General features: G+C 37.0%; 1 protein-coding gene across 1 annotated transcript in view; it reads right to left on the bottom strand.

Moving 5' to 3' along the window:
• Positions 1-10774, bottom strand: part of NEIL3 (nei like DNA glycosylase 3) — a 32233-nt gene extending 21459 nt beyond the window's left edge. Inside the window, exon 1 of the mRNA XM_042014876.1 lies at positions 10639-10774. Coding sequence (XP_041870810.1) covers positions 10639-10774 — 136 coding nt within the window. The remainder of the gene's footprint in view (positions 1-10638) is intronic.
• Between the last annotated feature and the right edge of the window lie 16310 nt (positions 10775-27084).

The following is a 27084-nucleotide window of genomic DNA, read 5'->3' as shown; positions in this document are numbered from 1 at the left end:
CCGGCGCAGGCGCGCCCGCAGGCGCTCGGCGCAGAGCGCGCAGCCCGGGCCCTCCACCATGGCCGCGAGCGCCCCGCGCCGCCTCCGCCCGCCCTTCGAATGTCCCGCGCGCCTGAGGGCGGTGCTGCCGCGCGGGCCCCGCCCCACACGGCCGGCACGCTGCTGCTGTGTGTGCTCTGCTCTGTGGTAGCTGCTGGCCGTCGTTTTGGACAATAACGGGGCTACCATGAGAGTCTCTGGGCTCCTGGTAGCTCCCTGTTATTGTCTAAAACACTCGCAAATGCGTCTTCTTTCAAAACTTAATCCGCAATTAGAAATTAGTTTCAGCTTTTAAAAAGTCGGTATTTGTCCGTTTCCGCGCTTTCACGTGTCGGAGGAAAATAACTTTAAGGGATGGGACTATGCAATTACACGAATTTATTGTTTAAAATAACAAACGCATCAGCCGAGGCGTGAGATTTTACAACACCTCCGAGTAATGGCGACTAGTCACAAGATTTAGGGTTACATCTTAATTTATAACTTTCTAATCCAATAGACACTTAAAACGACACTTTGTTTTGGATTTATGACCTATCACCTGTGGCACTGCTCACTGCAATGCAGCTGCGTCTTGACCAATAACTTCTCATGTCACGTACACACAGATGTCTCTATTATACCATCTACATTCTTAACTTAAACTGTATAAAATCACACTATTATATTTTAAAACCCTCCACCAAAACACCCAGTGTACAATTTAACTTATAACTATAGGAATACAAGCTTGTAATCCTTTTGTCAATTAAGCCAGACCTAGTCTCTTCCAGGGTTGTAAATCAAAGCCTCCTTTAATTGCAGGGGTTTCTACTCCTCTGTCTCCCACAGGTATTTAACAGGTTTTTGCAGTAAGTCTAGGTTTACAGAAGTAAAATGCTCCTTTCCCTGCCACATTTGAAGTACGAACAGGCATAATAAGTCCACGAGCTCTAAGAAAATTGAGGGAAATTGCGTTGCAAAGTAGAGCACTGGACATTATTTCCTAAGGGCCAGCTTGTGAGGCAATACACTGGTTGAAAACTCTCAATGTTATTTCTTATATACACAGCCCACATCCACTCTTCTATCTGGGTTCAATCAATATGTGTTTTTTGTAAAAGAATAATATTTTTTTTACATGAAGGGAAGTGGATAAAGCAGGCTAAATGATTGCTGAAGTAAAATATAATTCACATTTTTTGCTGAAGATAGGGTGTACTACCCTTGCTGCAAATGCCTTTTTTCTTTTTCTTAGTGGTGTTTTTTGCTGTGATCTTTTAGTATCAAGACAATAAAGCAATTTTTAGCCAGAGAATTAAGCTCACCAGTCAGAAATCAGAAGTGTTCAAAAATGGCATGTGAAAGTGATTTTTCTTCTGCTCTAGAATTCTGCCTTACTGTTCTTTCAAGCAATTAGAAATTGACACATAACTCAGGTTTCTATATTCGTATCTAAGTACCTTCAAAGTATAAACAATTGTTACTGTCACTTGGCAGTTGTCAGGCAATCATATTTATAAGGCTTTCCTGTTTCATCTTCCCCAACAGCAGTCAAATAAAATGTTTTTCATAATAAGGGATTTCATAGCTGGATATTTTTCAGTAGATGGTTTGTGCAGTGTGTAACAGCAGATTGGGGTTTCAATTCCAAGTCTAATTCTGCAGAATCAGAAGTTCCAATAGTAACCATTAATTAGGTTCTCTAACCATTTTTCCACTTATGTACATGAATGTTAACCAGAGACTCTGCATTAACTCACCTTTTTCATGCACTTTTATTCCATTGGAGTTGAATTCCAGGTATGTACAATCCGTTGTTGGTGAGATTCATATTAAAGTGTTTGGTGGTCGACAAACGTTTGGGAGTTTCTTTGCTTTAATAAAAACATTTAATAATATATTTGCAACAAAGGGAAGAGAGGTAATAGCACTGTAATATACTGTTGGGGAAGATGAAACAGGAAAGCCTTATAAATATGATCGCCTGACAAAAGATTTTGGGAATATGAAAACTGTAGGTGACATCGAAATGAGTCTTAGTTACTGAACAACTGGAAAACAATGGTGTGGCCGACTGAAGGTAATCCCCTCTTGATTGAACAATACCCTCTGCTTGCAGGCAGGTCCAAGGGTCAGAGCAGACCCTACTAGCTCAGCAGAAGGGGTCCAAAGAGTAGTTTTTAGGAGTTAAGATGTAACACTCTATGGTAATATAAGAACTCTTATAGGCTGTATGTAAATGCTATAGGATTTGTATCTTGTATTAAATTGGTTAGTGACAATTAGAATATTCAGTACAGAAGATGATTTATTGTATTGTAACCAGGACTTCATCACTTCTTCTTCTTCTTCACTCTCATTCCTCGCACGCTCTCTCTCTCTCTCTCTCTCTCTCTCTCTCTTTACTTACTCGCTTGCTCTTTTGCTCTCTTGGGCCTGCTCAGAGCTGCCAGCTGCAGCTCTAAGCAGTGCCCCTGTACCCACGCCCTTTGCAATAAACCGCGTGTTCCAAGATCTGACTTCAGAGATCTCTCGTCGCCGTCGGTCTATGCCCGGTCCCGACCGACCCACCCCCAGGCTCCTACAATATACCAGTCTGACTGTTCTATATTCTGAAGCAAATGACCAGTGCTGAACTCTAAGTCAGGATGGGGTTTAGGTAGAAGTACCTAAATGATAGCAGCCGAATTAAGTACAGTTGTTGGGCAATATTATTGCTGATACAGTTTTTTAGTGATCTAATAGCGTAGCCAACTGAGAAATATATTACTGCGTTTTACAGCATTCCAAATAGAATAGTCTTAGCTGGTTTTGTGGAAGTATTTCCTTGAGTCAGGAAATCTCAGTTGCTGCCATTCAGTTTCAACACTGAAGTTCCCAGGCTACAAGGCAAGTTTTAAACATAAAAAATTAAAAACTTCGTTAAATTTCTTTCAGAGTTCTGTATTAGAATTTAACATTTCTTGGCAGTTAATTCCATCAATAGTTGTTCACACCTTATTTTGATTTTGAAAAATCCAATATCCACAAGAATCTCTCCCACAGGTAATTAAAAGTGCAAATTTCAGAAAACAAACAAGCAAATAAATCTCACTCAAGTACAACATTTTTTTACTTCCTGTCTGCCTTTGCATTGACAAAATCAGATTATTCTACTGTACAATAATTGATACAGCAAGTAAGACACGTTATCTGCAGTGAAAGGTAAAATCTATTTTTAAAACAAAAATTGAATAAATCTACATATGTTCATAAATTTGTCCCCCGTTCTTGGAGCTCTGTGCACAGCTCCTGCTGCTGTTTTTCCCAGTGGTGTTTGCAGGCATCATTTCTTGATTTGTTTGTGCATTTGCATATTTATCTTCAGATAGCAGCATAAAACAGAACAGTGTGCTTAGAATTGGACACTCATGTTTTTTGTATATTACTGCAGTTGTGATCTCATTAGAGAAAAAAATTTAAACCAGAAAAATACATTTCTTTCTAAAACTTCAGGCTTCTCAGAATTATGAAAAGGATGCAATTCTTTTTTTATTCAGATTTCCAGAATTTGTATAGAAGCCCTGATTCTCTGCCTTGTTGTCCCAGTTCATGTAACAGGACATTTGGCATAAAATTGATGTAGCTAATTTGTGCAAGTAGAGCTACCGACATCCAACTGCTAAAACTTTTTAGTTTATGCATATTTTCTCCCTTGAATTAATATCTTAATCTTAGGACATTGGTGCTCAATTTAAATACCTATGTTGAATTTGCAATTATTAGAGTTTTGAAAATGGAGTTGGCAAGGAATATTATCATACAGCAAATATAGATCAATTTAAATATAGACCAACAAATATAATTTTAGATCAAATTGTAAAATTACATTTTTCTGAAGGCAACACAAGAGAAGAGAAATATGCAGAGTACAAGCGCACCCTGTTCAAATCCAGCAGTCCGAAGAACATCAGCACTGAGATCCTTGCTGAGGCATAGGGGTTTTTTTCCTACTGGCTGGTTGAAGTGTACACTGAACTGCAAAGGTGTGCCCTTTATGGTGACAAAATCTTGGATAAGAATTAATAATCAGTATATGACTGATCTGTTTCATGGTTGCCTAGAGAGTTAATATGAACAGTTAAGCACACTCAGAATTGCTCATCATGTAATCCCAATGAAATCCTTCCTAAACCTTGTAAAAACATTCCCAAATCCTTCAAAATTAAGTCTCTTAATGCAATTAATCCAAATAGTCACTGTCCAGGGAATGCGTTCTGGTTATAAATTCCTGATCTGTCAGTGATTTTTGAGGGTCATGCAATAGTTGATACGAACACATATTTAAGTTAAATTATTTTTTGTCAGTTATCTGAAAATAAATAATGCCCTGAGTGTTTGGATTCTTTTATTGGTAGAGAGGTCTTGCTTTCTTTTACAAAAAGGCCCATACTATTGTGGCTTTGTTTTTACAGCTGCAGTTATTGTAAAGACAGAGATCAAGGAGGTTCTTTGGAAACTGCAGTGAAGTATCAATATAAAAATATTTAACCAAGTTGTGAATAACAGCTTTAGTATGAGAGTTTCTTGCATTTATTTCATTGTTGCAGCCATACTAAAATGCTACAACTTACATACCATTCTCACTGAACATGGAGTATGTGTTCAAAATGGAGTAATTAATGGATTAATGGTTTGGAGGTAAAAGGGATAGTTGAGATTTAATAGTTCTCTCCTAATTTCTACCTATTGAAAGCTAGTCACAGATAAGCATATTCTTAGGGTTCCAACTCATATACTAAAGAAGAAAGAAAAATACTTATACAAGTACATATTGTACTCGAAGTTTCCAATGAGGACATGCTTTAGAACTAGACAGACAGAGAATGCAAAAAACCCTAAACTGCTTAATTATGTGTGCAACTCTATTTTTAAAAATTACTGTTTTTTCAATATTGTCACAATATTACCAGAATTTCCCTGCGTAGTGATTAAGAGTATGATAGTTCACCTCTCAGTGACTGGTTGGCTGTAAACAAGATACCACTCTTTTAGAAAAGATAGCTTTTTATCTCTATAGCAATCCTTGATTTCCCTAGAGATGAAAAATGCAACACCTTTGAAAACCTTGGCTAGTTTGACATGTTCGTTTTCAGCAGAGTAGTTTGGCTATTTTCAATCAGGAATTAGATACAGATTGCTTTCAAACACCGAAGACCCTACTTCTTTCCAAAGAGACCTTCATACTGTGTTAATTTCTTGGACTTTGCTCAGGTAGGGGGGGAGTGGGGTGAGGAAGTGGAAATAATCTCTCTTTAATTTGAAGTTTTCTGCTGCTCAGACCAAAGGATTAAATCCACAAGAAGGAGTCAGGATTAAAAAGAGACAGGCAAGCTGTTCACACTCCCTAAAATTCAGTAATAATTGAGGTCCATCAAGTATACTATATACCTAAGGTGTTGGAAACTCTGAATTCTCTATGTAATCAGTGGGAATAGGTAGGCACCTCACCAGGCAGTGATTTAGAGCAGGGGCCTCATTAGGTCTCTCTCTCCATTAGCCACACAGGGAACAATGGTAGTTCCTTCTATTGGATACCCTGCTGCGAACGTTCAAGCAGTCACCCTGTTTCCCTTATGCAGTGTAAGGGGAGAGTTATGTCAGAGAACATGATGCAGTTGTGTGCTGAGCCAGGTACTGTCTGGAAGTGCCAATGGAGTTTCCTAGATGCTTCTCTGCAGTCTGGACTCATAGCAGTGAAACAGCTGCTTTGGTTAGAAATCCAAGCAAAGCAGTTTTTTCAAAAAAGAGAATGTGGCAGCTTCTTTAAGCTGCTGTAGCAATCCAATCAGTGGTGCATCCTTCCCCTGGGAAGTGGAGAAAATTGATCGTAGAGCTTTCCTGAGAAAGTATGCAGTAGACTAGAAAAGACACCTTTCTGAGCCATTCCCCTTATCAGAATGCTTTTTCTTTGCATAACATACTTTGTGTTTCACTAGAGCTATGGCTATCACCAAGGTCATTTAGATTAGCTTGGAATTATCAAATATAATTTTCAACATATGACTGCTGAACATAGCCACCTCAAACTTTATGTTTTGTAGTAGAATTACCTCTGGAAGAATATTCTGATCTACAGCTGTGATTTTGCAATTAATAGTGACAGGGGCTTTAGAGATTATGAATTTAATTTTGGCTTGTTGGAAGTGAATCTGTGTCACAATGGTGTCATTAATAAGTTATGTTCTCAAGTATTCAGTATCCATCTACCTTTTTTTTTTTTAATTGTAATTTTTTACTGAAAGATTCCTCTTCTTTTCTCCATCAGAGTATCTAGTAACCCAGTGAAAATGGCAGTTCCTTTGGTGACACAAGATCGAGTCCACATGCTGCTTCAAATCATATGGAGTGCTTTGAACCTAGATATGTTCCTGCTTGTGTGACTATTTTAAGCCAGCAGGAGAAGGAATTGCGGAGACCACTCCCAAGTGAGACAACACTCCTCACCATGTTTTTGTTTGAGTTGACCATGTAAACATTACAAGAAACTACATGTCTTGGAGCATACTCCAAACACAAGATATGTAGAGATAGTTAAACAATTCTATCTACATATGAGGTATAAAGAAACTGGTATCAAGTCTTGATTTATGAGCACATTCTAGGTGGAGATAATTGGCTACAGCAGAAACTTAGCTTCTTAGGAAAAGACTTGGCAGAAAGATTAGAATGTCTCCTCAGCAAGTTCACTGTTGATGTGAAGCTGGGAGTTTAGTTAAGTGAGGGTTTTTTGTGTTAGAAAGCAAAACTGGAAAAAAAGAAAGATCGAAAATTATATTAATTTGTTCAGAAATATTCACTGTAGTACAAAATGATGAATTTCAAATTTCTTTCCTGAATCTTTTTCTCAAAATATTATACCCAAAGGAGAAAAGATCCTTTGCAATTCTTAAATTATAGATTAGTATTGGAGTAGAACTGACTTAGACCGTACTTAAATTCAGAAATAAAATGTTTGGAAGATACTTGAAAAAAATAAAAAGGTACTTTATAAGTTTGTACTGAAAACTATAACTCCTTAAAAGTTCTTATTCCCTTTCCAGGTACACACTCTGCTTTTAGATATTCGAATCAGTCAGCAGAGATGCCTGTACCCATTCAGAACGGCATAATCTAATTTACAGTCATAGTTTAACTTTATTTGAAGAAACAATATGACAGCAAAGTGCAACTGCCTCAGGATGGGGACAGCAGATCTTACTGAAGCTGGATATTCATGGGGTAAGTACAGACATCCTTCTTGGCCATTTATGAACACTGCTCATAACTTGACTGTATCTTGAGACACAGTTCAGGGCCAGTAGTTTTCCTTGTTTTGCTGATGGATTTTGGCTCCTCCCAAATTAAGTAAAAGTTACTAAACTTGTCTGGAGGAGAAATGAAAACATTTAAATTATGCAGTAGTTTATACAAATGGTAAAGTCTTGAAGATCTTTAAGATAAAGTGTCTAGCAGCGCCTCTAGGCTATCTACATACTAAAACAGATGAAAGGAGAAATATGGTGCCTGGAGAGAGGCAGAAAAATTCTTTGTAGCCTTCTTGTCTATATTGTATTTATATGTGCACTGCTTTGAGGTATATTCACTTATCCTGGAAGTTTTACGTTAAAGATTAACACCTCAAGGAAAAACAAGAGGAATTAGGAGAATGTGATCTTGATGAAGAATTTACCATATTTTCTTCAACTTTAAATGTTATACTTTAATGCTGTACTGGAAAATATTAAGATAATATTCGTTCAAAAGCATAGATAGTATTAGAAGATTTATGAAGTTCTAAGAACAAAATAAATGGTATTTGCTGGGCAAAATACAATGAAAGTGTCCTGATTCTGGCCAGGACAGGGTTAATTTTTGCAGTAGCTGGGAGGGGGCATGGCTGGGACCCACAGGTTGTTCTGTACCACCTCAGGTCATCGACAGGGGTGAGGGAAAAGGACTCTTCCAGGGAGAAGGGCTCCTACTGCTCACATAAGCATGGTGCCAGTGCCAAGTCAGAGAGAGTGGTTGGGGTGACATGGCTTCGGTCAGGTTGAGCCCCACGGTGAGCATTTTTGCATGTGAATCCCTTTCTCTCTTGTACACTTTTGCTTTTAATATTGTTGCTGTTACTGTTTGTTTTCTTATCTCATTACTGTTTCCAGTAAATTGTTATCTCAGTCACTGCATGATCTTTGCCTTTTGTGCCTCCAGTTCTCCTCTCCAGCTCTCTGCAGAGTGGGAGGGGAGGGAAAGGAGAAGCAAGGGAGTAGTACATGGTTTGGAATGTCTCAGTGAGAAGACTTGATTGGAGGATACCATTCTTAAACCACAAAAGAGGACCATAGCAAAAATGTTGCTCTGTCCTAGCAGTTGCAATGAGTTTTTACTTTTTTTGTGACACAAATAGAATGACTCCTAGTACCTTGCTATAAGCCTTTATCAGCTGTGTGTATATGTGCAGCACTCCATTTTAATTAGCCTGAAGATTCAAGGCTTAGAAGGGATAGCAGGGGTCTCTAATTACGTTCACAAACTAGTGATCTGCCCAGAAAATGAGGAATGAATAAGCATTAAGCAGTCAGAGGCCAGTACTTAATCACAGAGAGAAGCAGGAAGAGTGGAAGATAAAGAAATGCAATTTTTACTGACTTGGAAGGGCCCTGAAAATTACTAAAAATAATCCTTCTTTAGTAAAACACGCCAATTCTAGATATAGAGATTTATGATTTATTCTTATCAGTAATGTTTGACTAGATATTTTAGAATTTTTTTTTCTTCTCATATCTATTCCATACTTCTGATACTTTTATTTTACATCTGTCTGTTTAGGCATCAGTAGCATTTCTTGAAGGACTCTTATGAGAATAATGTTTTCCAAGCATTGTTTGTAATTTTTCAGTCCAAGTTCCAAGGAAATAAAGACTATTCTTTCCTTCCTTAGAAAAAAAAAAGATGACATTGGGATTTAAATCATTGCTATTCACAAACTGGCCCTGACAAAAAAGGCCGAGGATTATCTCTTTAGCAACTTTGGAATCAAAGCTGCATTATTGATATGAAGCTAAAAAGGCTTTGCAATTCTTTATATAATTAAAAGCAACTGTTATTATGGAAATTTTTCAGAACAGCTGCTGTATTGGAAGAAAGGTTACACTCTTCTCTGTCAGTAATCCCTTTAAATCTCTGACATGATTCATTGCTCCTCAGACAATGCCAGTGAATTAAACAAAACTGGATGCCTTCCATACATATATTTATTACTTGCAACCCTATCAGCAAGAAAGAATGCAAAACAGAACTCAAATTGGCTAATGAAAGTAATGTGAATGTCCCATTTTATGAACTTTATTTCTATTTTTGTCTTCCAAGGTACTCATTTTACCCAAAAGTGATGTCTATCTTCCTGACTGTCCCAAAGAGCTTACAATCACTACTTTATTCTTGAGCCTTAGTCAAGGGTAACAATTTGGAAGGAAAGGATAGATCTTGCTGAGTTTGGTAAAGGCTAGAGAGAGTTTTGATGTAGGATAAAAAGCTTTAGCTCTTTATGAATTTCTGCCTGTCCTTGTGGAGATTTGAGAAAGATTTTTCCTCCTGGCTGGAAGGAAGCAGCATATCATTACTGCAGCTGAGGTTTTCATTTCATTCCTGGCTTTCAAGACAGGAAAGCAGAGGAGGACCAGCCAAGATTTCTTTTTTTTTTTTTTTTTTTTTCCTCTCAAGGGGTTAGAAGAAAAAAAAAAAAAAAAAAAAAAAAACAAATGTAGACCTCAAAGAGCAGAATTGGTAAATGATTTGCTGGGTTTCAGAGTGAATAGATGCAGTGTATTTTGTAGACGTGAGGAAAGTCAGAAACAAAGAACTCTGGGCTTGTACAGAGGCGAGAGAATGCCTCTTTTTCAAAGTGCAGCTACTGGGGTAGAATAACCCCTGCGACAAGTGCTCGGCGGGGCTTTGGGTGGCGGCGAAGCAGCGCGGCAGGATGGGTCTGCAGGCGGCCCGCGGGCACGGGGAACGCGAGCCGGCAGCGCGCCCGTGTGGCCACGCGGGAGAACGGCACCGGGAGCCGTGCGTTCTGCTTAATCGTGTCACGGGGAGCCGTGCGTTCTGCTAAGTTATACCACAGGAAGCCCTGGGTTCTGCTTAGTTACGTCACGGGAGGTGCTGGGTTCTGCTTTGTTATATCATAGGAAACCACACCTAGACTCCAGTGTGTAGCTTTGGATTTCTCAGCACAGGAAGACGTTGACAAACTAAAGTGAGTCCAGCCGAGCTCCACCAACATGTTTAGGAGGCTGGAGAACAAGCTGGATGGCAAGAAGCTGAGAAAGTAGTGTTTGCTTAGCAGAAGAGAAAGGCAAGGCTTTCTACACTTCTCTGATTTCTGTCTTCACCTGCTTAAGAAAAAGGAAATTTGTTAAGGATGCAGAGGCTCTTCTCAGAGGCTCACAGCAAAAGGACAAGAGGCAACGCAATGCATTCAGGAATGGACATCTTTTTCTATATATATTAAAAAAAAAAAAAAGGTAAATTCATGAAAAGAGGTTAAGAACCAGGAGTAGGTTGTCCAGAGTGCATATGAAATCTCCACCCTACCAGAGTCCTCTTGGGGTAAAAACCCTATGGAACCTGATCTCACTTTGAATATTGCCTTGCTTTGAGTGGGACTAGCTGAGCAGAGGTTTCTTCCAATCTGCTTGTTTCCCGTGAGTCTAAGATCTACACTCTTCATCCGCCATATTGCTCTTGCTGTGGTTTTGAATACTGTGTGAAATTCTTTGTTACTCAAACAAATTCCAAATTGTATTCTGCACATGCTGCCAACTCATGCTTTATTTATTTTTTCCCCTCCTGATAATGAAATACTGTATCTAAGAGCTGTTGTCAGGGGACTGTCAAAAACAGTTGCTGATTAAACTGCTACAGCAGTAAGAGGTGGGCTTCTGTGCAAAATTTTCCTGTGATTTGTGAAGTGGAGAGAAGGTTGCTTTGGCAGAGTATAACCTGATAGAACATGAGGAGACAAAGGTTTGACAGGAGTACCAGAAAGTTCAAAAAGGACAAAACCTTGCTTTAGGATGCACTTTTTCAGTGTAAGTGTTGGCAACACTGCAATACTATGAATGATTTATTCCTTTTGCTTTCAGGTATTTTGAACTCTCTCTACTATATTTCAGCCTTCAACTTTAGTTTCATCATGCAGATTTATGGTGATAATGGTGAGATTTTTTTTTATTTAGAGTGTGGCCCATCACAGACAAAAGAGGGTTGTCGATAAGTAGTTGTAGACTGTTCTACTGCCCATCTTAAGTCAGATCTGATTAAAAAAAAAAAAAAAAAAAAAGAGGCTGTATAAATCAGTGAATAAAAGTGTCATCACTGTAAAAGGTTTTAGACACTGGAGTAACTAGGGAAAGATTAATGTTGGTTAATACTATATAGAATCTGATGAAGAAAACTGAAAGAACTTCATAAAATAAAGCCATTTATATCCACAAACAACATGAATAATATCTGAATCATGAAATTACCCATTAAGAATACCAGCTGCAGTAATCTTGGGTTTAAGCTGACTGCTGTTTTAAAATGTAGGGCCCCTGGTATCTTTTTGTAATAGTGGGAAGCTTCCACTATAGAGCTTATATAAACTATTTATACAAATAGAATAAAAACTGTTGAAACTCACAATGACCACATAATGTCTTATTTTTATTATTTATTCAAAGGGGGAAAGACCTTGCTTTGACCATCTGTATGCTGATTTGCCAGTAAGGAGTAAGGAGATTACGCCAGGAGTTTCAACCACTAAAAAAACCACCACTAAGTTGGTGATACCATGTAACAACATTACATAGATCATTATCTGGGGTGCAAAATTATCCAGAGAATTCTCCATCAGTAGAAGTACAAAGTACAAAGTAATTTAAATACAGCTTAACTTCAGGTAAATAGATTTTGCTATCAAAGATTCAGAGGAAGCTGATTTTCAGCTTGATATACTCTGGTTTGGGAGCACTTTCATCAAATAGGTTGCTTTCTTTTAGGAATTGATGGGTTTGAGCCTTCTTTTTTTTTTTCTTTAACCTGAGATTTTGCATCTCTATCTCTGTTAATTTATCAGGTCTTCTTTTCAAAAAGTAGAAATGTGCTTCTAGGAAGAGCATTCCCAGTGATCTGGTTGCTGAACTGTCTCTCAGGTATCAAAAAGTTTAGAGCTCCTCTCTAGAACCTTTTCAACCCTCTTCATTTTCTGGATTGCAGCAAGAAGCAAATAAAGTCAGTGAAGTTTTCTTGTAATTGGTGTAATATGTTCCCTGTGGATAACATAGCCAAGCAGGTGGGCGGCATTCTTTTACATCAGCTGTATCATCCAAGCAATCTCCAAACAAAGGGTATGATGAATTATGTTGTGAGGAGAAATGTCTGCCAAGGCACCCTGGGATTAGTGTTAGAACTGGTTTTATTTAACATCTTCATTAATGATCTGGAAGAGGGAGGAGACAGACCATTAATTGAATTGGCAGATATTACACAGAAATAACTCTAGGATCCTAGCTGGGCTAGAAATAAAAGCAGACTAAAAATAAAGACAAATATTAAGAAGATAAGAGTAATTTGTGAGAACGGTTTCTCTTTGTCTGAAGCCATGTTTGGGTTATTTTATGGGTTGCGGTTGCGCATGCTTTGTATGAGCCACACATACAAACACTGTTTGTGTTGCAATTAAACACTCAGCAGCTTGAGAGAAGTAACAGCTACATGAGATACAGGGTTTCCTTTATAGCAGGGGTAAAGGGTAAGATAGTAAAAACAGTGTGGTTTGGTTCTTACTTGAGCAAAAGAGTGAACTACAGTACTCTTCAGACACAAAGTCTGCACATTTTCCCTTCAATATCAGTATACCTTTTATCAGTACAGTAATTGTAATTATAGTAAGTACTGAAGTTAAAAAAGCTGACTAGCATTTGACAGACCCCTCTACAGGCACCCCAACTTGATACTGGTGACTACTTTTTTAGATTTTTTAGGTGGATTAATTTACTTCACATTTTTATGAGTAGCTTTTAAACAAAATGGTGTGTGATCTAACAATGTCACAAAACTTATTTGATTATAAGATTTTCTAGAAAAGTGGGGTGGTTTTTGATTAATTCTCCTTAAATTCCCTACTGAAATAATGTTGTATCAGCAGTTGCATGATTTTGATAGGGCTCCATATCAATCTATCCATGCTGCAATCACCACTATAGTTTCCTGTTTAAAAGTTATTTTTAAAAGAAAAATGAAACTCATTATTTGTTACATGCCAATTTTATACATGGTCTTGTAAAGTACCCAAAAGAATAGCTATAATCACCAGCTCTAAAAATCAGGCACATGCAAACAACACAGAATAAAAACCTGCTTGATTTTCCGGAAGCGATGAATGCACTTCAATGTTCTGTGTGGACTGTGTATAGGTAAGGCGTGTTCCCTGTCCCTGTCAATGAGACAGAGATGTCTAGACCACAGTAATGTGGGCTGCATGAATTTCCTTTGGAAAAGTCATTTGTTTCTGTTGGATCATGGATAAATCTGCACAGCATGTGTTAAGTTGGAAATAAGCAGCCTAACTGTAGGACACAAGATTGCAGTTCTTGTGGTGCTTGGAACTCTGCTTCAGTTCTATGTGCAAGCACAGGAAGCAGGCTCCTGATCCAGCAGCGCTCTCAGGAGGAAGCTGGCAATATAGCAGAATCTGAATAAGTCAAAAACTGGAAAAGTATTACTGCAAGTGCATCTGTCAAACCAGGGGATGCAGGAGAAAATGAGGTGATGACAGGTTCGGCAGAAAGAGAAATAGCGTAATGTGAAGTCAGTTAATGATGCCAGCAATTTTTAGCAATTGAGAAAGTAAGGGCTGCACAGGCAAGGTGGTACTCTATGATTTATGTGCAAGAGATAGGCAAGGTGATGTTTTTTGAAGTGTATGTTTTAAGCTGCTGGGCTAAGTTCAGATGTTCAATTTCACTGTTGCCCAGGATGTAATTATAAAAAACAGTTTAGCTGGATTTATCTGATTATTCAGTGCTTTGCTCTCTCTTGTGTTCCAGACTAAAAGAGATTACTTACTATAAAAAAAATATTTATTGATAATCAAGAGGTTTGGTTTTTTTATGCCACATCTATGCTGAAAAATTCAATTTTCAATTGAATTGTTACTCCTGACTCACCTATGAAAAGTAACAAAAGACTTTAATTGAATTAAAAATAATTATTGTAAAGATCTTATTTCTATTTAAGAAGTAATTTGTCTTGGCCCAAGATGCCGGTTACTTTCATCCCATTCACAAGAAACTATAGCATGGGCCATATAGCAAAAATAAATCATGCCATTCCAGGTACCTGAGTTATTATTCATACTACCAGGATAAATATTAAAGGAAATGAAAAGCAGTAGAACACTTACATTGAGCTGTGTTATTTTCCTTATGAAAATCAGTGAAAACTGAAAAAGTATAAAATGTGACAAAAAGCTACAACATAATTCTAAAACTTTCTAATTATGTGGAAAATCAAGGACCTCTCACATTGCCTTGGCAAGAATTTCTTTTCAGTGTCTGTTTGCTACAGCTCATTTCAAGGTATTCTGTGTGTAAGAATGAGTGTAGTTCACTGTACACTGGTGTTACGTGTACGATGTATGTTCTGTGAACTGAGCAAGTTATTTTACGAATGAAGTGTATGTTATAGATACAAAAATATTATTAGTGTGACCTAGGTTTGAAGATTTCTGTAAATTAAAGAAGATGAAACAAATAGAACTGGCTGTTGTGTTCAAACAGTGTTCATTTGACCCTCCATATTTCCAGGCTTGTTTTCTTGCTGTTTGCAGTCAGGGTATAACCTGCTAAAGCTTTTTCTTTAGGTGATGACTTCCTCCTCTAGAAAGAGTTTGATATCTGTACTTGATAGGTGTCTAAACATTGTTTAATGATGAAACTTCCAGCTAAAGAAAGAGGCTATCCAGATGGAATGTTATTCAGTGTGTTGTATGTTAGGGACATTTAAAAATAATAAATAATAGCTGTCAAGGGAAGCTTGTTGAACTAAATTTGCAGTAAATAATAATAAATAATCTGGAGGACAGCAGTTGAAATTTTAAAGAAGTGTGCATGATAATGTCAGCTTGTTGTACAGTAGTCACTAGTCACTGTTAGGATAGTAGGTTTTTAAATGGCAAATGAGATGTGTATTCATCAGTGTATGACCGATGTGCTGACAGGATCCTGAGTATGTCATGAGCACAAGAATGCTGTAGTACAACTTCACCGTAAGGGACTTACAGCCATAATATATTTTATCAGCTGCTGTGTGGAAGGAAAAACCTATTGCAAGATATTTTTTTTATTTTTATGTGACTGATGAAGAGGTGTTGATCATTGAATCAAGCCATGAATTCTCAAGATCATGGTAATCAGAGAGGGATAAGTATCTGTTTGATGTGGGAAACATCTGTTAAAGAATTTCTCCTGAGTCTCATCAGTAGTTGACAACTCTTACTGCTTTAGCAATGTTTTCATTATAGCTCTGTCTATAAAATGGCATAATATGTTTTGTACTAGTGGTATTTTCTGTGTTCTCGGTGTAAACTAGTAGCAGACATTTTAATTCCAACTTCTTGTTAAAAGTTGTAACAATATATTGCATAAAATAATGTAGTGCTTTGCATCTGCGTAGTCCTATATTGAAAATTTCAATTTCTGTGCTAATAGAAATCACTGAGTATGAAAATAACCTATATGTAATCTATAAGTGACACACACATCTATCTCTGTTTAGACCTAGTTACTTATAAAATGAAGAAGGTAGGTTTCCTAATGAGCATCTACCAAGATGAAGACAGGTTTCCTAATGGGCTTCTACTGAGAAGTTCATGATCCCACCTATACTACTCTTAGAAAGGCAAGCTACAGAAGTAAAATAGGCTAGTCTGTCACAAGAATTGGTATGCCAAACCAAATAAGTAGTCTATTTATCTATTATTCTAAAGGAACTGATGGTGGCCAACATCAAATACTCCAGCAAAGTTGAAACAAATTGCACATCCATTTAAAAAAAATCAAAAGAAAGATTTTTCAATTAGGCTGAAACTAACTAACTTTTCACATTGCCTGACATCTCTTTACAAATGTCAATGCTAGAATACTCAGACTTAAGAATGTTATAGCATTGATAATTTCTTTGGTTTTTTGGGGGGGGACTTTGACATCACTATATCTTTAGAACATTTTAAGATGATCTACAGTTTTCTACACAAATCTCAGGGACAAAGGAGATTTTTTACAGCACAGGCTGTAAAGCATATCTTCCCAATTGGCAGTACTTGGGCTGCTGGATGAGGGCTGGGCACACACCTGTGTACACACTTAACCTTCTTTAAAAGGGACTATGCATTTTCCTCAAACTAAAGGAAAAGGTTCATGTGCATATGCTAGTGGAAAAAAATATTTAGCTAGTGAACAAAATATTTAGCTATCCTACTTCTGTTTAATCCAATCTGAGCAATGTTTGAAGAAAGTACTTTTTTGATGTTTAGAACAGTTGTGTATTTCAGGCCATGCATCACATTAATTTTGCCTGTCAAAGACACCACTTTATCTTATCCATTCACTATTTACAAATCTTCACCAGACTACTATACACAGTAGATCTGACTGGATAAAATCCAAGATGTACACATTTGTCTTAGAAAAGGAGTAGAGTTGAAGGGAAGGAGAGATCTTAACTAAGAGATGCACAATAAAAGTTCAAGTTCTCAGAATCTGAGCTGTGGTGCACGATCTGTTTTGCATAACAGTTGTAATAACAGTGATGTTTTAATAAGGGGATAAAGTATTATTTCACTCTCATTTCCTTGCTTTTTTTGCTTTGTCAAAACATCAGACATGACTAGCAATTCTCTAATTGCTTTACGTCTATGAAAATACATTTTAATATTCTGTCTAGTGCAACAACATTAAATACATGCTTTTCCTGTCTGCTGCTATCACATCATTGTTATCTTGTGGTGGGGAGTTCAACACATTAATTATGTGCTTCATAAAAATATTCTCTTTTAACTTCAAGCCTGTTTTCTTGAATGAATTCTTACTCTTAGATTATAAAAGAGGATAAAGATTTGTTCCCCTTTACCTCTTCAGATTCAACTTAGATTCACTGCTTTTCAGAAGTTATGAGCAGTAGAAAAGAATTTAATCTAGAACTGAAAGATTTCAGAAAAATTAATTTAAAATACAAGCTTGTGTATGCATTCTTGTTTTCCCTGCAGCTTATCATACTTCAGGTCCACTACTAGACCTCCAGTTTACCTGGCTGAATGCAGCTCTCTGGTAGTTCCTTTTCTTTTATCCCTGGTCTTTACTGGTCACCATCCTCCGTTTCTCAGCTTTTTTTTTTTTTAATGCATTAGACTTAAGCAAAAAAAATACATACTATATGGAGTATCATCATTTTTATTTTCATTTTGTATCATCACTAACAGTCTGTTTCTTTAGAATTACTTTAATCTGATTTTTGCCTCTCTCAAAAACAAGCCTATATTGAGCATACCCGGCACCTTAATACAAGAAACAGTTACCAGTGCTTGTTTAATTTGTTAATAACTGTATTAAAATCAGGGTTTTTAAGGCAGTGAAAAGTACCTTCACATCTAACACATAAGGTTTTTTTGCTTCTGCAAGTAAATTAAAACTGCAAGATCATTGATGCATGCAACAGACCTGGCAAATACAAGTTGTTGTCTGTGTGTAGTCATGCCTGAATTCTTACAGGTATGAAGATTACTTAGCTAAGCACTCACACTTTTTGTGTGGTGCCAGATGTACAAGTGGAAAAGGATTTGTGTTAACATGGGACCACTAGCTGTACCATTAAAGACATATCAACTGCTGTGAAATATCTGAAGAATTTGTTCCAAATCTGAGTTAAAAAACTCTGGTAGAGGAAGGCAGTGATGAGGATGTAGAAATTATCCATGCTATAAAAAGTGTAAAAAACTTCAAAAAAGTAAAAAAAAAAAGAGGCAGACAGATGGTGGCAGGTGTCATCTTTGGATCCAGGGTACTTTTATAGTCCTCTGACTCATGAATTTCTCTCATTTATTACTATCAAAGAGAGGATGAAAAAGCTTAGCTTCAAGGCAGTACCTAAGCCCTTTACATCTAATTCCAAGCACCTGGCTCTCTTCAGAAAGAAAAGCTACTCATCTGTTAGTCTCCAGCTTGAAACTGGCAGTTCCCATGCACTGTTTGCCAGGTACAATTACATCAGTTGGCACAAGACATTAGACTCCCTGTTAAACCACCACAGAACTAAGTTCCCTAGTTTTAAGAGTTATTACTTTGAATTCTGTTAGATGCTGAGTTTTCAGATAGGTTGTGGTCAGAAAGATTGATAACAAAGGATGTAATACTGAGGTTGCAGTCTTCTAGAATCCATCAAATCCATAGCAGAAGATCCTCATTAAGACAATTATTACTTGTTCAGTCTGAATATAAATTATGCCATACATTCATCAGTGGATTCCCAGGTCATATAGAGATACACATTGAGATAGATGGTGCTAGAACAAAACAGGAAAGCTTTTCTAGTTAGACAAGTTATAAAAACAACAAAGAACAAAGGTTTTACTGAATGTCATGTTACTATACATTAGAGCAAACCAGAAGTACGTACATGGTAGTTAGCGCATCTCCATACATACACCATGTCTCAGGTGAGGTGTAGTAGTTAACAGCTGGGAAGTAGCTATCTCCAGCTGAGCTCTAACAGAATATTCACAAATTATTAGCTTTTCTGAAACTACTCTGCAAAAGGAAAATTATTTATAATGTGTAACAGTACCTAGCCTGTTAAAAAAAATGCTTCCATTTGTTGTCCACAGAGTACTTAGTGCAGTATAGCTAGACTCTTAAAATTAGCTCAGAAAATGAAGAAAAGGGATCAAATAAATTGTTTGCAATAAATAACTCCCAAACATATCTCATTTGGATATATTAGGCATATACTAGGGAAGAACTTGGTCTGCTCTTTCTCTGGTTAATACTAACCTCCAGTTGCTGATGCCATTATTAAGTTAATTGTTTGGATCATCAATCTATGTCAACAAAGCTTTCAGAGTGCTTGATGAGATATCAAGCATCAAGCTGCGATGCATTAAAAAATGATGAATTTACATCCAGGTAAAACAATGCCCTTCAGCTATAATAATGAATCACTACTTTGTTTACAAATGGGTATTCATCATGAGACATGGCAAGCACAGACAGTTTTGAAGGGGAAAGGCATTAGCACAGTAAATGATCTTTGCAACTAAAGCTGAATACCTAGCAAAGTGAAAAAGGAGGGCATGTCAAATTATCTTTTCAGAAAGGAATTATGAATGCAAATTCACACTGATGTTGCTTGATTCACTTTAAATATTAACAAAAGATACAATTCAGTATTAAGATGTCCTTTATCAGAAGAGATAAATCAACACAATAGACTTCTCCCAAAAGTTTCATTATTGAATAGAATGTCTCAGTATACACTTTTAGATCCTGGAGTAAATTGTTATTCTTTGACTCAAAATTAAAAGCTACTTCCTCTAACAGGCAGCAGGTGCCAGTGGTCTACCTCCCACCATTCTGGCAGCCAAGGAAGATTCAGCTATATTGGCTGTCCTTCTTCATGCTGTTTCTGCCATTGGTTGGGAAGACTGATATTATTTTACTAGGTCTGTCAGCCCAAATAACTGTATGATCACATCACAAGTAAATTTAGTGTAGTTAATCTCACAAAGGCAGTGAAGTTACTACTATACAGGCTGGGGAAGCCAGAAAACATGCAAAGAATTGCCAGAGGTCTGATACTGTGATTTCCAGCAAATTGGTAATGCTGGGCAGATTACAGTTATCAAAAGTATGCCTGCCTGCCCTGTAATCATAACCAGATCATTACATATATATTTGAAATCTAATTCATTGGTATTAAAACTCTGGAGTCATTAGTAACATCTAGAGAAGTACCTTCCACGCCATAAAGTCTGAATTCTTATGACACATTTCTAATTGTCCAGAAACCCCACTCCATTGGTATTTTAGAGTAGGTTGTTCAGATGGACAGTATCAACATCCAGTGCTGGGGACGTGTCAACATAAAGAGTTCCACAAAGCCAGAGTATAAATTAGAGATTCATTACTACCCCAGCAGTAAACTTCTGCTGTGAAGATCTGAGTAAGTTTGTTAATTCTAGAGGCACCAAGCCTCTTACAATGTATTCTTTGGGAGAGGAATGTACTGTACAAAAAATGCAACCATGGCAGAAATCTCTAATCATATATTCTGGCTGGTTACCATCATTCTTATGAATAAATTGTAAGACTCGTAAAGCAGCTTTCTTAGGCTGGCCTGTGTCTGAAAATTCTTAGAGTTGTCTTGGTTGATATCTTCAGCAATTAGGTTGCAATCGTCTCAACAGAATAGTTTGACAAGAAAAGAGTGTTCTGGTCAAAGTGACACATTCTGATGGAAGTTTTGACAGACAGGCAATAAGTATTTCTGCCAGATAACAACTGATTCTGAAGTTAAAGAAAATTTGTTCTTTCCTCAGGGTATGAGACAAGAATTTGTGAAGTCAGTATGCTACCGCACTCATTGTTCTACTTTCTCTGTGCAAAATACTTGTCAACCTGGCCGCTGAGAAGAAGAGGAGGAAACCTCAAAATGAACAGTAAGACTTTAATGCTGTTAACATCTTAGTTACTTTTCACATTAATCGTATCTATCCCAGAGCACATTAAATTTAAAATAAAACTGACACAAACTTCAAGACAGAAAGTAATTCTCCAACTTAAATTTGAAATATGCTGGCAAATATTTTGTTTTTGAAAGGAAAATATGAGCAAGGGATGGCTTTTTCTTATTACAGAAAGTGCAGTGACGTTCAGAATTATTTTACACAGCTTCAAGGCAGTAAGTAATATCTACAGCAACTATATGTTAACAGTGCTCACTACCATCATGCATTATTGATTCTTTTTCATGAAGAAAGGCATTTTTTCCTCCTTGGTTGCAGGCTGTTCTGTGAAAAATTACAAATAGCTCTAAGAATTGTTTATATAAGGCAGAGGAACACTTGCAAAGATAGGCTGGAAATGTCGCAACAATTCCCATTTCTACATTACATCACTAAAGAATCACCTTTGTGTTCAGAATTTTAATTTGCAAACACAAATGATTACAGTTCATTTGGCTGAAGCAATTATTGCTTGTCCGCCTGGTATTCATTCTCTTGGAGATTACTGGTTCTGTGACAGGAGCAACCACACATGAAACAAGTTCTGAACACCTGCCGTTTACTACACAGGATATTAAAGTAACCCTAAGCAGCGTCAATATCATTTGTTATGGTGATCTGGGTGAGATAGTGAACCATCTGTGATAGTTCAGGACTTGCTCCTGCTGTGGGAGCGGAAGCTTTCAACCGAGAGGTATGGAAAACAGCTGAGAATGGTAAATTCTACTGTTATCTGACTGTAGCAATAATAATAAGCTTCCTGGGATGTTTCGTATTAGTGTGGTTTTACTTACTTTCAAGCAGAAGTGTTCTTGTGCTTCATCTGAAATTCCTGCCTGAAATTCCTAACAACTCATGTAGTATAAAAATCTTACATGTTTTAGCCTGTAATTCTTGTCCATTTCTATTGGGGGAAAAAAAATAGTTCAGTCTACTGCTCAGAACTCTGATTGTTTTGAATGATTTTTCGATTTGTAATATACATCATTCACATTCACAGTATATTGTGAAATATAACTCAGTACAACACAGCAATGTATCCAGAGTTGCACAGAGGGAGCTCTTGCTTTGTTTTTCCAATGCGGTAATGCAATATTTCCAGGCAATGAGACATTTTTGTTATTTGGTATTGCCTAAAGCAGTAGAAGCCAAGTAATTGTGTCTTTTGCTGACTTTCTCATATATCTTACCTAGAATAAATAATTTTCTTTAAAATGCAGAAGTTTTCACCTGCTATTTGTTTCATATAAAGATGTTAAAAGATAAACTCTGTGTGAAATTGATGCTTCATGATCCTCCATTGCTCAAAGAAGAAATTTCTCCTTCTAGGGTGTATAAAATATGAACAGGAACCCTACAAAATTGTCAGTAGAAGAATTAAACACTTGTCATGAACCTTGTGTAGTTTGGTTCCTCCCTTTATCTTGGATTTGTAACTATGTATTTGGTTCCCATCATTGTTAACCTGTTATTTAATCTGCAGTTGCAGTTCAAAACCTTTCATGTGATCAATGTGCTTGTTGTGTTTCAATTTTCCTTTTCCTGGAGTTGTTTGCTTTTCAGAGAATGTTTGAAGTTCAGCTGCTAAACAAACACTAGAAAGAATAAGGTTTCCTTCCCTGTTACTTATATGGAAAGCATTTTTTTCCTATTTTTCTCTTAGGGAGTCAGAGTACATGCTTCGTAGACCCTTGGAGTGGCAAATAGAGTTCTGTGCAAGGAAAATAGAAACTTGAACCAGAGTCTCATGCTTCATGTACTGACAAAACAAATACTCCTATGGGTGTGATATTCTAAATGTGGCTGAGTTATGTACCTATTTTCTACATGATATTGTATTCATTTTATAGTTGTTTACAGTCTACAAGTGAGACAAATAAGTATTTTTAAAAGCTGTTAGTTACACAGCAGTTTCTTGAGAAAATTACACCTGCCAAATACAGCATAGCTTGTGACATAATATGGTACAGTATCTACAAGCTTTGACATCCTTTACAATTCAGTGTGCTAGTTTTTTTGCTCAATAAGCTAGAATACTTATATGAACTAGCAGACTGTCAGTCCTGAAGGACTAAATAACCTGGCTGCTCAGACTGGATGCTGTAGTAAGTTCTGTTAGCTGTGTTTTGAGATGCAGTTGCTCTCACATTATCATTCTCCCTGTCTGAGTTATTCCAATAAATCTGTAGATCATGAAGGATTTAACGCACATCTAGAATAAACTGGGATAATTCAGAAAAGCCAATGAAGCTCTTGTTTGTAGAGTTGAAAGTGTTCCAAAATATTTTGAAATACTTCAGAAAACAGATTTTTCTGTCAAGTTAATTATTTTAAAACCCCTAGGAAGTAAAGGCACTACTTTACATGTTTCCTTTAGTTTAAAATAAAGGTATGTGTACTTGCATATTTTTAAATATTTTGTGGGTTTTCAAGTTGGTGTTTACCTTTCTAGACACAATCTGGAACTTTAACTGTTCCACCAGCATTAGTGAAACAGAATGAGTGGTAGAAAAATCAGTGTTGTTGAAGGTCAAATACTGTTCACTGATTGGCAATAGCTGACAAGACTCTTTTCAATGGTTCTTGTCTGAGAAAGTGTCTTCATGTTTAGGGAGCAAGAGACCAATGCTCCTAAACCATCTAATTTCAGATTATCCTAGGATAAGGAGACAAAGTCACTTCATCTAGTTTGGTTTGGGGGGTTTTTTGGTTGTTTTGGTTTGGGGCTGGTTTTGTCAGTTTTTTTTTTTTTTTAAGGTCTGCAGTATTTTGTGGCCCTTTGAAAACATTTCTTTGGCGGTTATAAGGTTCTGTTCCTAAGTTCTGAGGAAGGGTGTGTTGGCCTGGAAAACAGTAGAGCATATCCCTGGCTTTTAATGTGAATAAAATGTGTGTCTCCTGATTCAGTTTCCAAGTTCTGCTACTCTTGCCTTCTTACATAAGGTGAAGAAGGATTTTTTTCCTACTTGGTCCTTGTAGGTAGCCTGCTCTACACCGCTGTGTTCTTAAGCTCTGTAGAGTCCAGGTTATGGTTTTAGATTGGCTTTAAGGCACAGACTGGTACAATCTGTCAGGTGATGAAGAGAGCCTGCACGTGAGACATCTGGCATGCCCTGCTTCTGCGGGACAGGGGTCAGCCTGGGATGGGGACAGGAAACACTGGTGTGTGTGATGGAAAAATTCCATCAGGCCAGCCCTGTGAAGACAGACACAGTGCACTCTACCTCATGAAGGCTGTTATCTCCAAGATGTAAAAGGGCCGTGGGAGGATGGTATAGATGGCTGCTAATGCAGAGGTACTGCCCTGGCCCAAGATTTTCACCACTTTTGTTATGAGACACTGGTGGGGCAAGGTAGAGTTCCTTATATTGTACTGTACGGTAAGGTTGTGGAATAGCTGTGTTACAGGAAGGTTGGAACTGGAACAAATCCTAGAAGGTCTGCTGTATGAATGCAGAAAGGACACTTTATGGAGAGGTCTTATAAGGATACTTATACTAGAAAGGCCCACAGGGATTGTATGGATGTAGTCTTTATCAACAACTAAAAGGAAAAAGTACCAGGGATACAATTGTAATACATTCTCTATACATTATATTATCCCTGAAAAATATTGTAAGAAAAGCAGCATGTTAAATGGTACCCTTGGAAGAACATGGAATTTATTTTTTAACAAATTGAAAAAGGTGATGACAAAGAGAGTAACACAAAATGAAAGTTTCTTGCAATTTTTCTCTTTTTATTGTCATTGTAAGATTCCCAGTTGGTAAAAGTTTAGCAATATTTCAACCAAGGATACAAAATGTCTGGGTTTAGCTGAGTCCAAACATGCTGTTCTCCAAACGCAGAGGGTTTGTATTTTACATTCTGTGATGAATTTGCAGTAAACTTTTGTGTTATCATGGGGTGAGTGATCAGTCAAAAAACCCCAATAACCACAAAAAAAGCAACCTTTATCGAAATACCACTACAATTAAAATTAAAGAACTCTAGCCAGTGTATTTTCTAGGCCTTCTCTGATGTGTATAGATACTTGTTAACATGTATACATTTCTACAGTGCCAGTACTAAAATTCTTTTTCTTTGGAAAAAAAATCCAAGTTTGTCTTTAGATTTGGTTATATATAGTAATCTTATAATCTGTTCTTCGTTTTTTGCTACTCTTTACTGTAAATCGACTTTACCTGAGTGAAGACTTTATGTATTGCCATAAAGAAATAATGGTTTGTAGAGAATAATACTAATAACAGGAACATTATTCCTGGAGGGAACAAAAAGTATGTTTTCTTGAACTTGAAGATCTAAGAGATCATATGCTTTAGCCAATTGTCACTGGTTTGCCTGGGTAAGCAATCAAAAAGCTGACACTCTGTCCTATAGTAATAACCTTTTATAATCATGCAATCCACAGTGTTTGATCCCAAGGGAAAGAGATCTCTTATTTTTCTACATTCACTTACTGATAATTGTGTCTTGGATTTACTCATACAGATTTATATGTGTTACAATGTTTCTGCATTATCAGTGTAAACATTTAAATGCTTGTGTTTACAATACCTGTTTTTGAGATGATTACATTAGCCATTGAGTTATTTGTGTGTATCAATTCAGCCCTGACTGGACTTAAATTTTGTTCCAGCTTTTGAATATTTTATCTAGAATTTACTAGTTTGTGTAAAGAATAAAACACAAAATGCTGAACTGAGATATTTCTGATTATCCCAATGTATAGCTTTCCTTTTGTATAAAATTCCAGTAATTTATACAGATTATTTGGGTAAATGCTTTTATTTGGTACATATATACTCCTCAGAGTAGCAAAGCCCAAAAGATTTGAAACAGAAATTAGCACTGGGGTTGGCAACTGAAATAAGAGCAATCCTGGGTCTAGAAAAGGATAGAAAGGTTCATGCAAGAAAAATGCCTGTTTTGATGCATAGTTTTTAATCACTATTGATCAAGTTGCGTTGAAACTCTGGGTCTTGAAAAGATCACAAATCACACTTTGACAAGAATTCTGGGCAAGAAGCAAGCATTTCTTATTACCTTTCTTCAGAATAGCGAATGAATTATGTCATTTAAACTTGTTTCAGATGAGTGATTATTTGAGCTACTTTTGTATAACTAATAATAACTATCTAACAAAGTCACATGAAAATATTGACCCTATGCTGGGATTTAGTAAACTTTATTGTAGTAATTTTGGTTTATATGCTGAATTTAATTTTCATTTATGTACATTAATTTTATGGTCAGTAAAAAATTAAAATATATATATTAACCCCCCCCAAAATACGCTCATATTCAAAAAACATATTATAAAAATAATCTGTTACATACCCAATGCCCTAACACTTATTCAAAACTGAACAATGACTGGAATGTGTCCAAATGCAGACAAATGCTAAATACTGCCAGTATACTGCCAGTATAAAACCAGTCTCTCTTGCAAGTATTCAGTGTCCCTAAGGGAATAGTGACCCATACATTGCCATCCATAATAGCTTCTTTCCCAGGAAAAGAGGGGAAGAGAATGTTTGTACAACCAACTTTGGTAAGTTGAACTGCTTTTTCTTCTTATTTTATTGTGGTTTAGTGGCAATCAATGAACCCAGAGAAAGGACTGTCTTGCTAATTGTGGTTTCAGAGACAGAGGCAGAAGCATCAGTCAGAGCAAGTGTTAACTCTCTACTCCTCCATTGCACTACCTTACTTTCTAGTTGGCTTTTATGTTGTCTTTTCTGTCCAGCAGTGAGTTTCTTCTTGTCCTTTCGATTTTGCTGTAACTTACAACTCTTTGTCAACATAGTTAAAATATCATTACACAGCTCAGTTTGAAGGTGGTCCTTTTGAGCACTAAAATGTAAGCCCTTGCCATAACTGTCCAAGAGCCAGGATAGTATAGAGGAGACAAAGAAGAATAAGAGTCCAGGAAGTCTTAAATTAGGATTTTCCCCGTCTCAAACAAGGCTCACCAGACAAAAACACCCCCACGGTTCTTAGCAGAGGAGGATGTTTCTGATAGCAATCGTCTGATTCAGACAAGTTCTTAAATAAGGATAAGGATAAGCAACATAAGTCATTAAATAAGTAGTCTTCCCCTTTGACACAAGTTCCACATTCTCTCCAGAGTTTATGACCATGGGAAAGGAAATACAAAAGTTCCTAGACTTTTATGGGCCAGGCAGACAGAATCTGAGCTATTCCAGAGGAGCCTTATC

This window comes from Corvus kubaryi, unplaced genomic scaffold (genome assembly GCF_017639235.1).
Source record: "Corvus kubaryi isolate FWS band 111438036 unplaced genomic scaffold, C.kubaryi_AGA036_p1.0 split3-131, whole genome shotgun sequence".
Lineage (NCBI taxonomy): Eukaryota > Metazoa > Chordata > Aves > Passeriformes > Corvidae > Corvus > Corvus kubaryi.
Note: the sequence above shows the minus strand (reverse complement) of the source record. Positions and strands in the feature narration are given on the sequence as shown.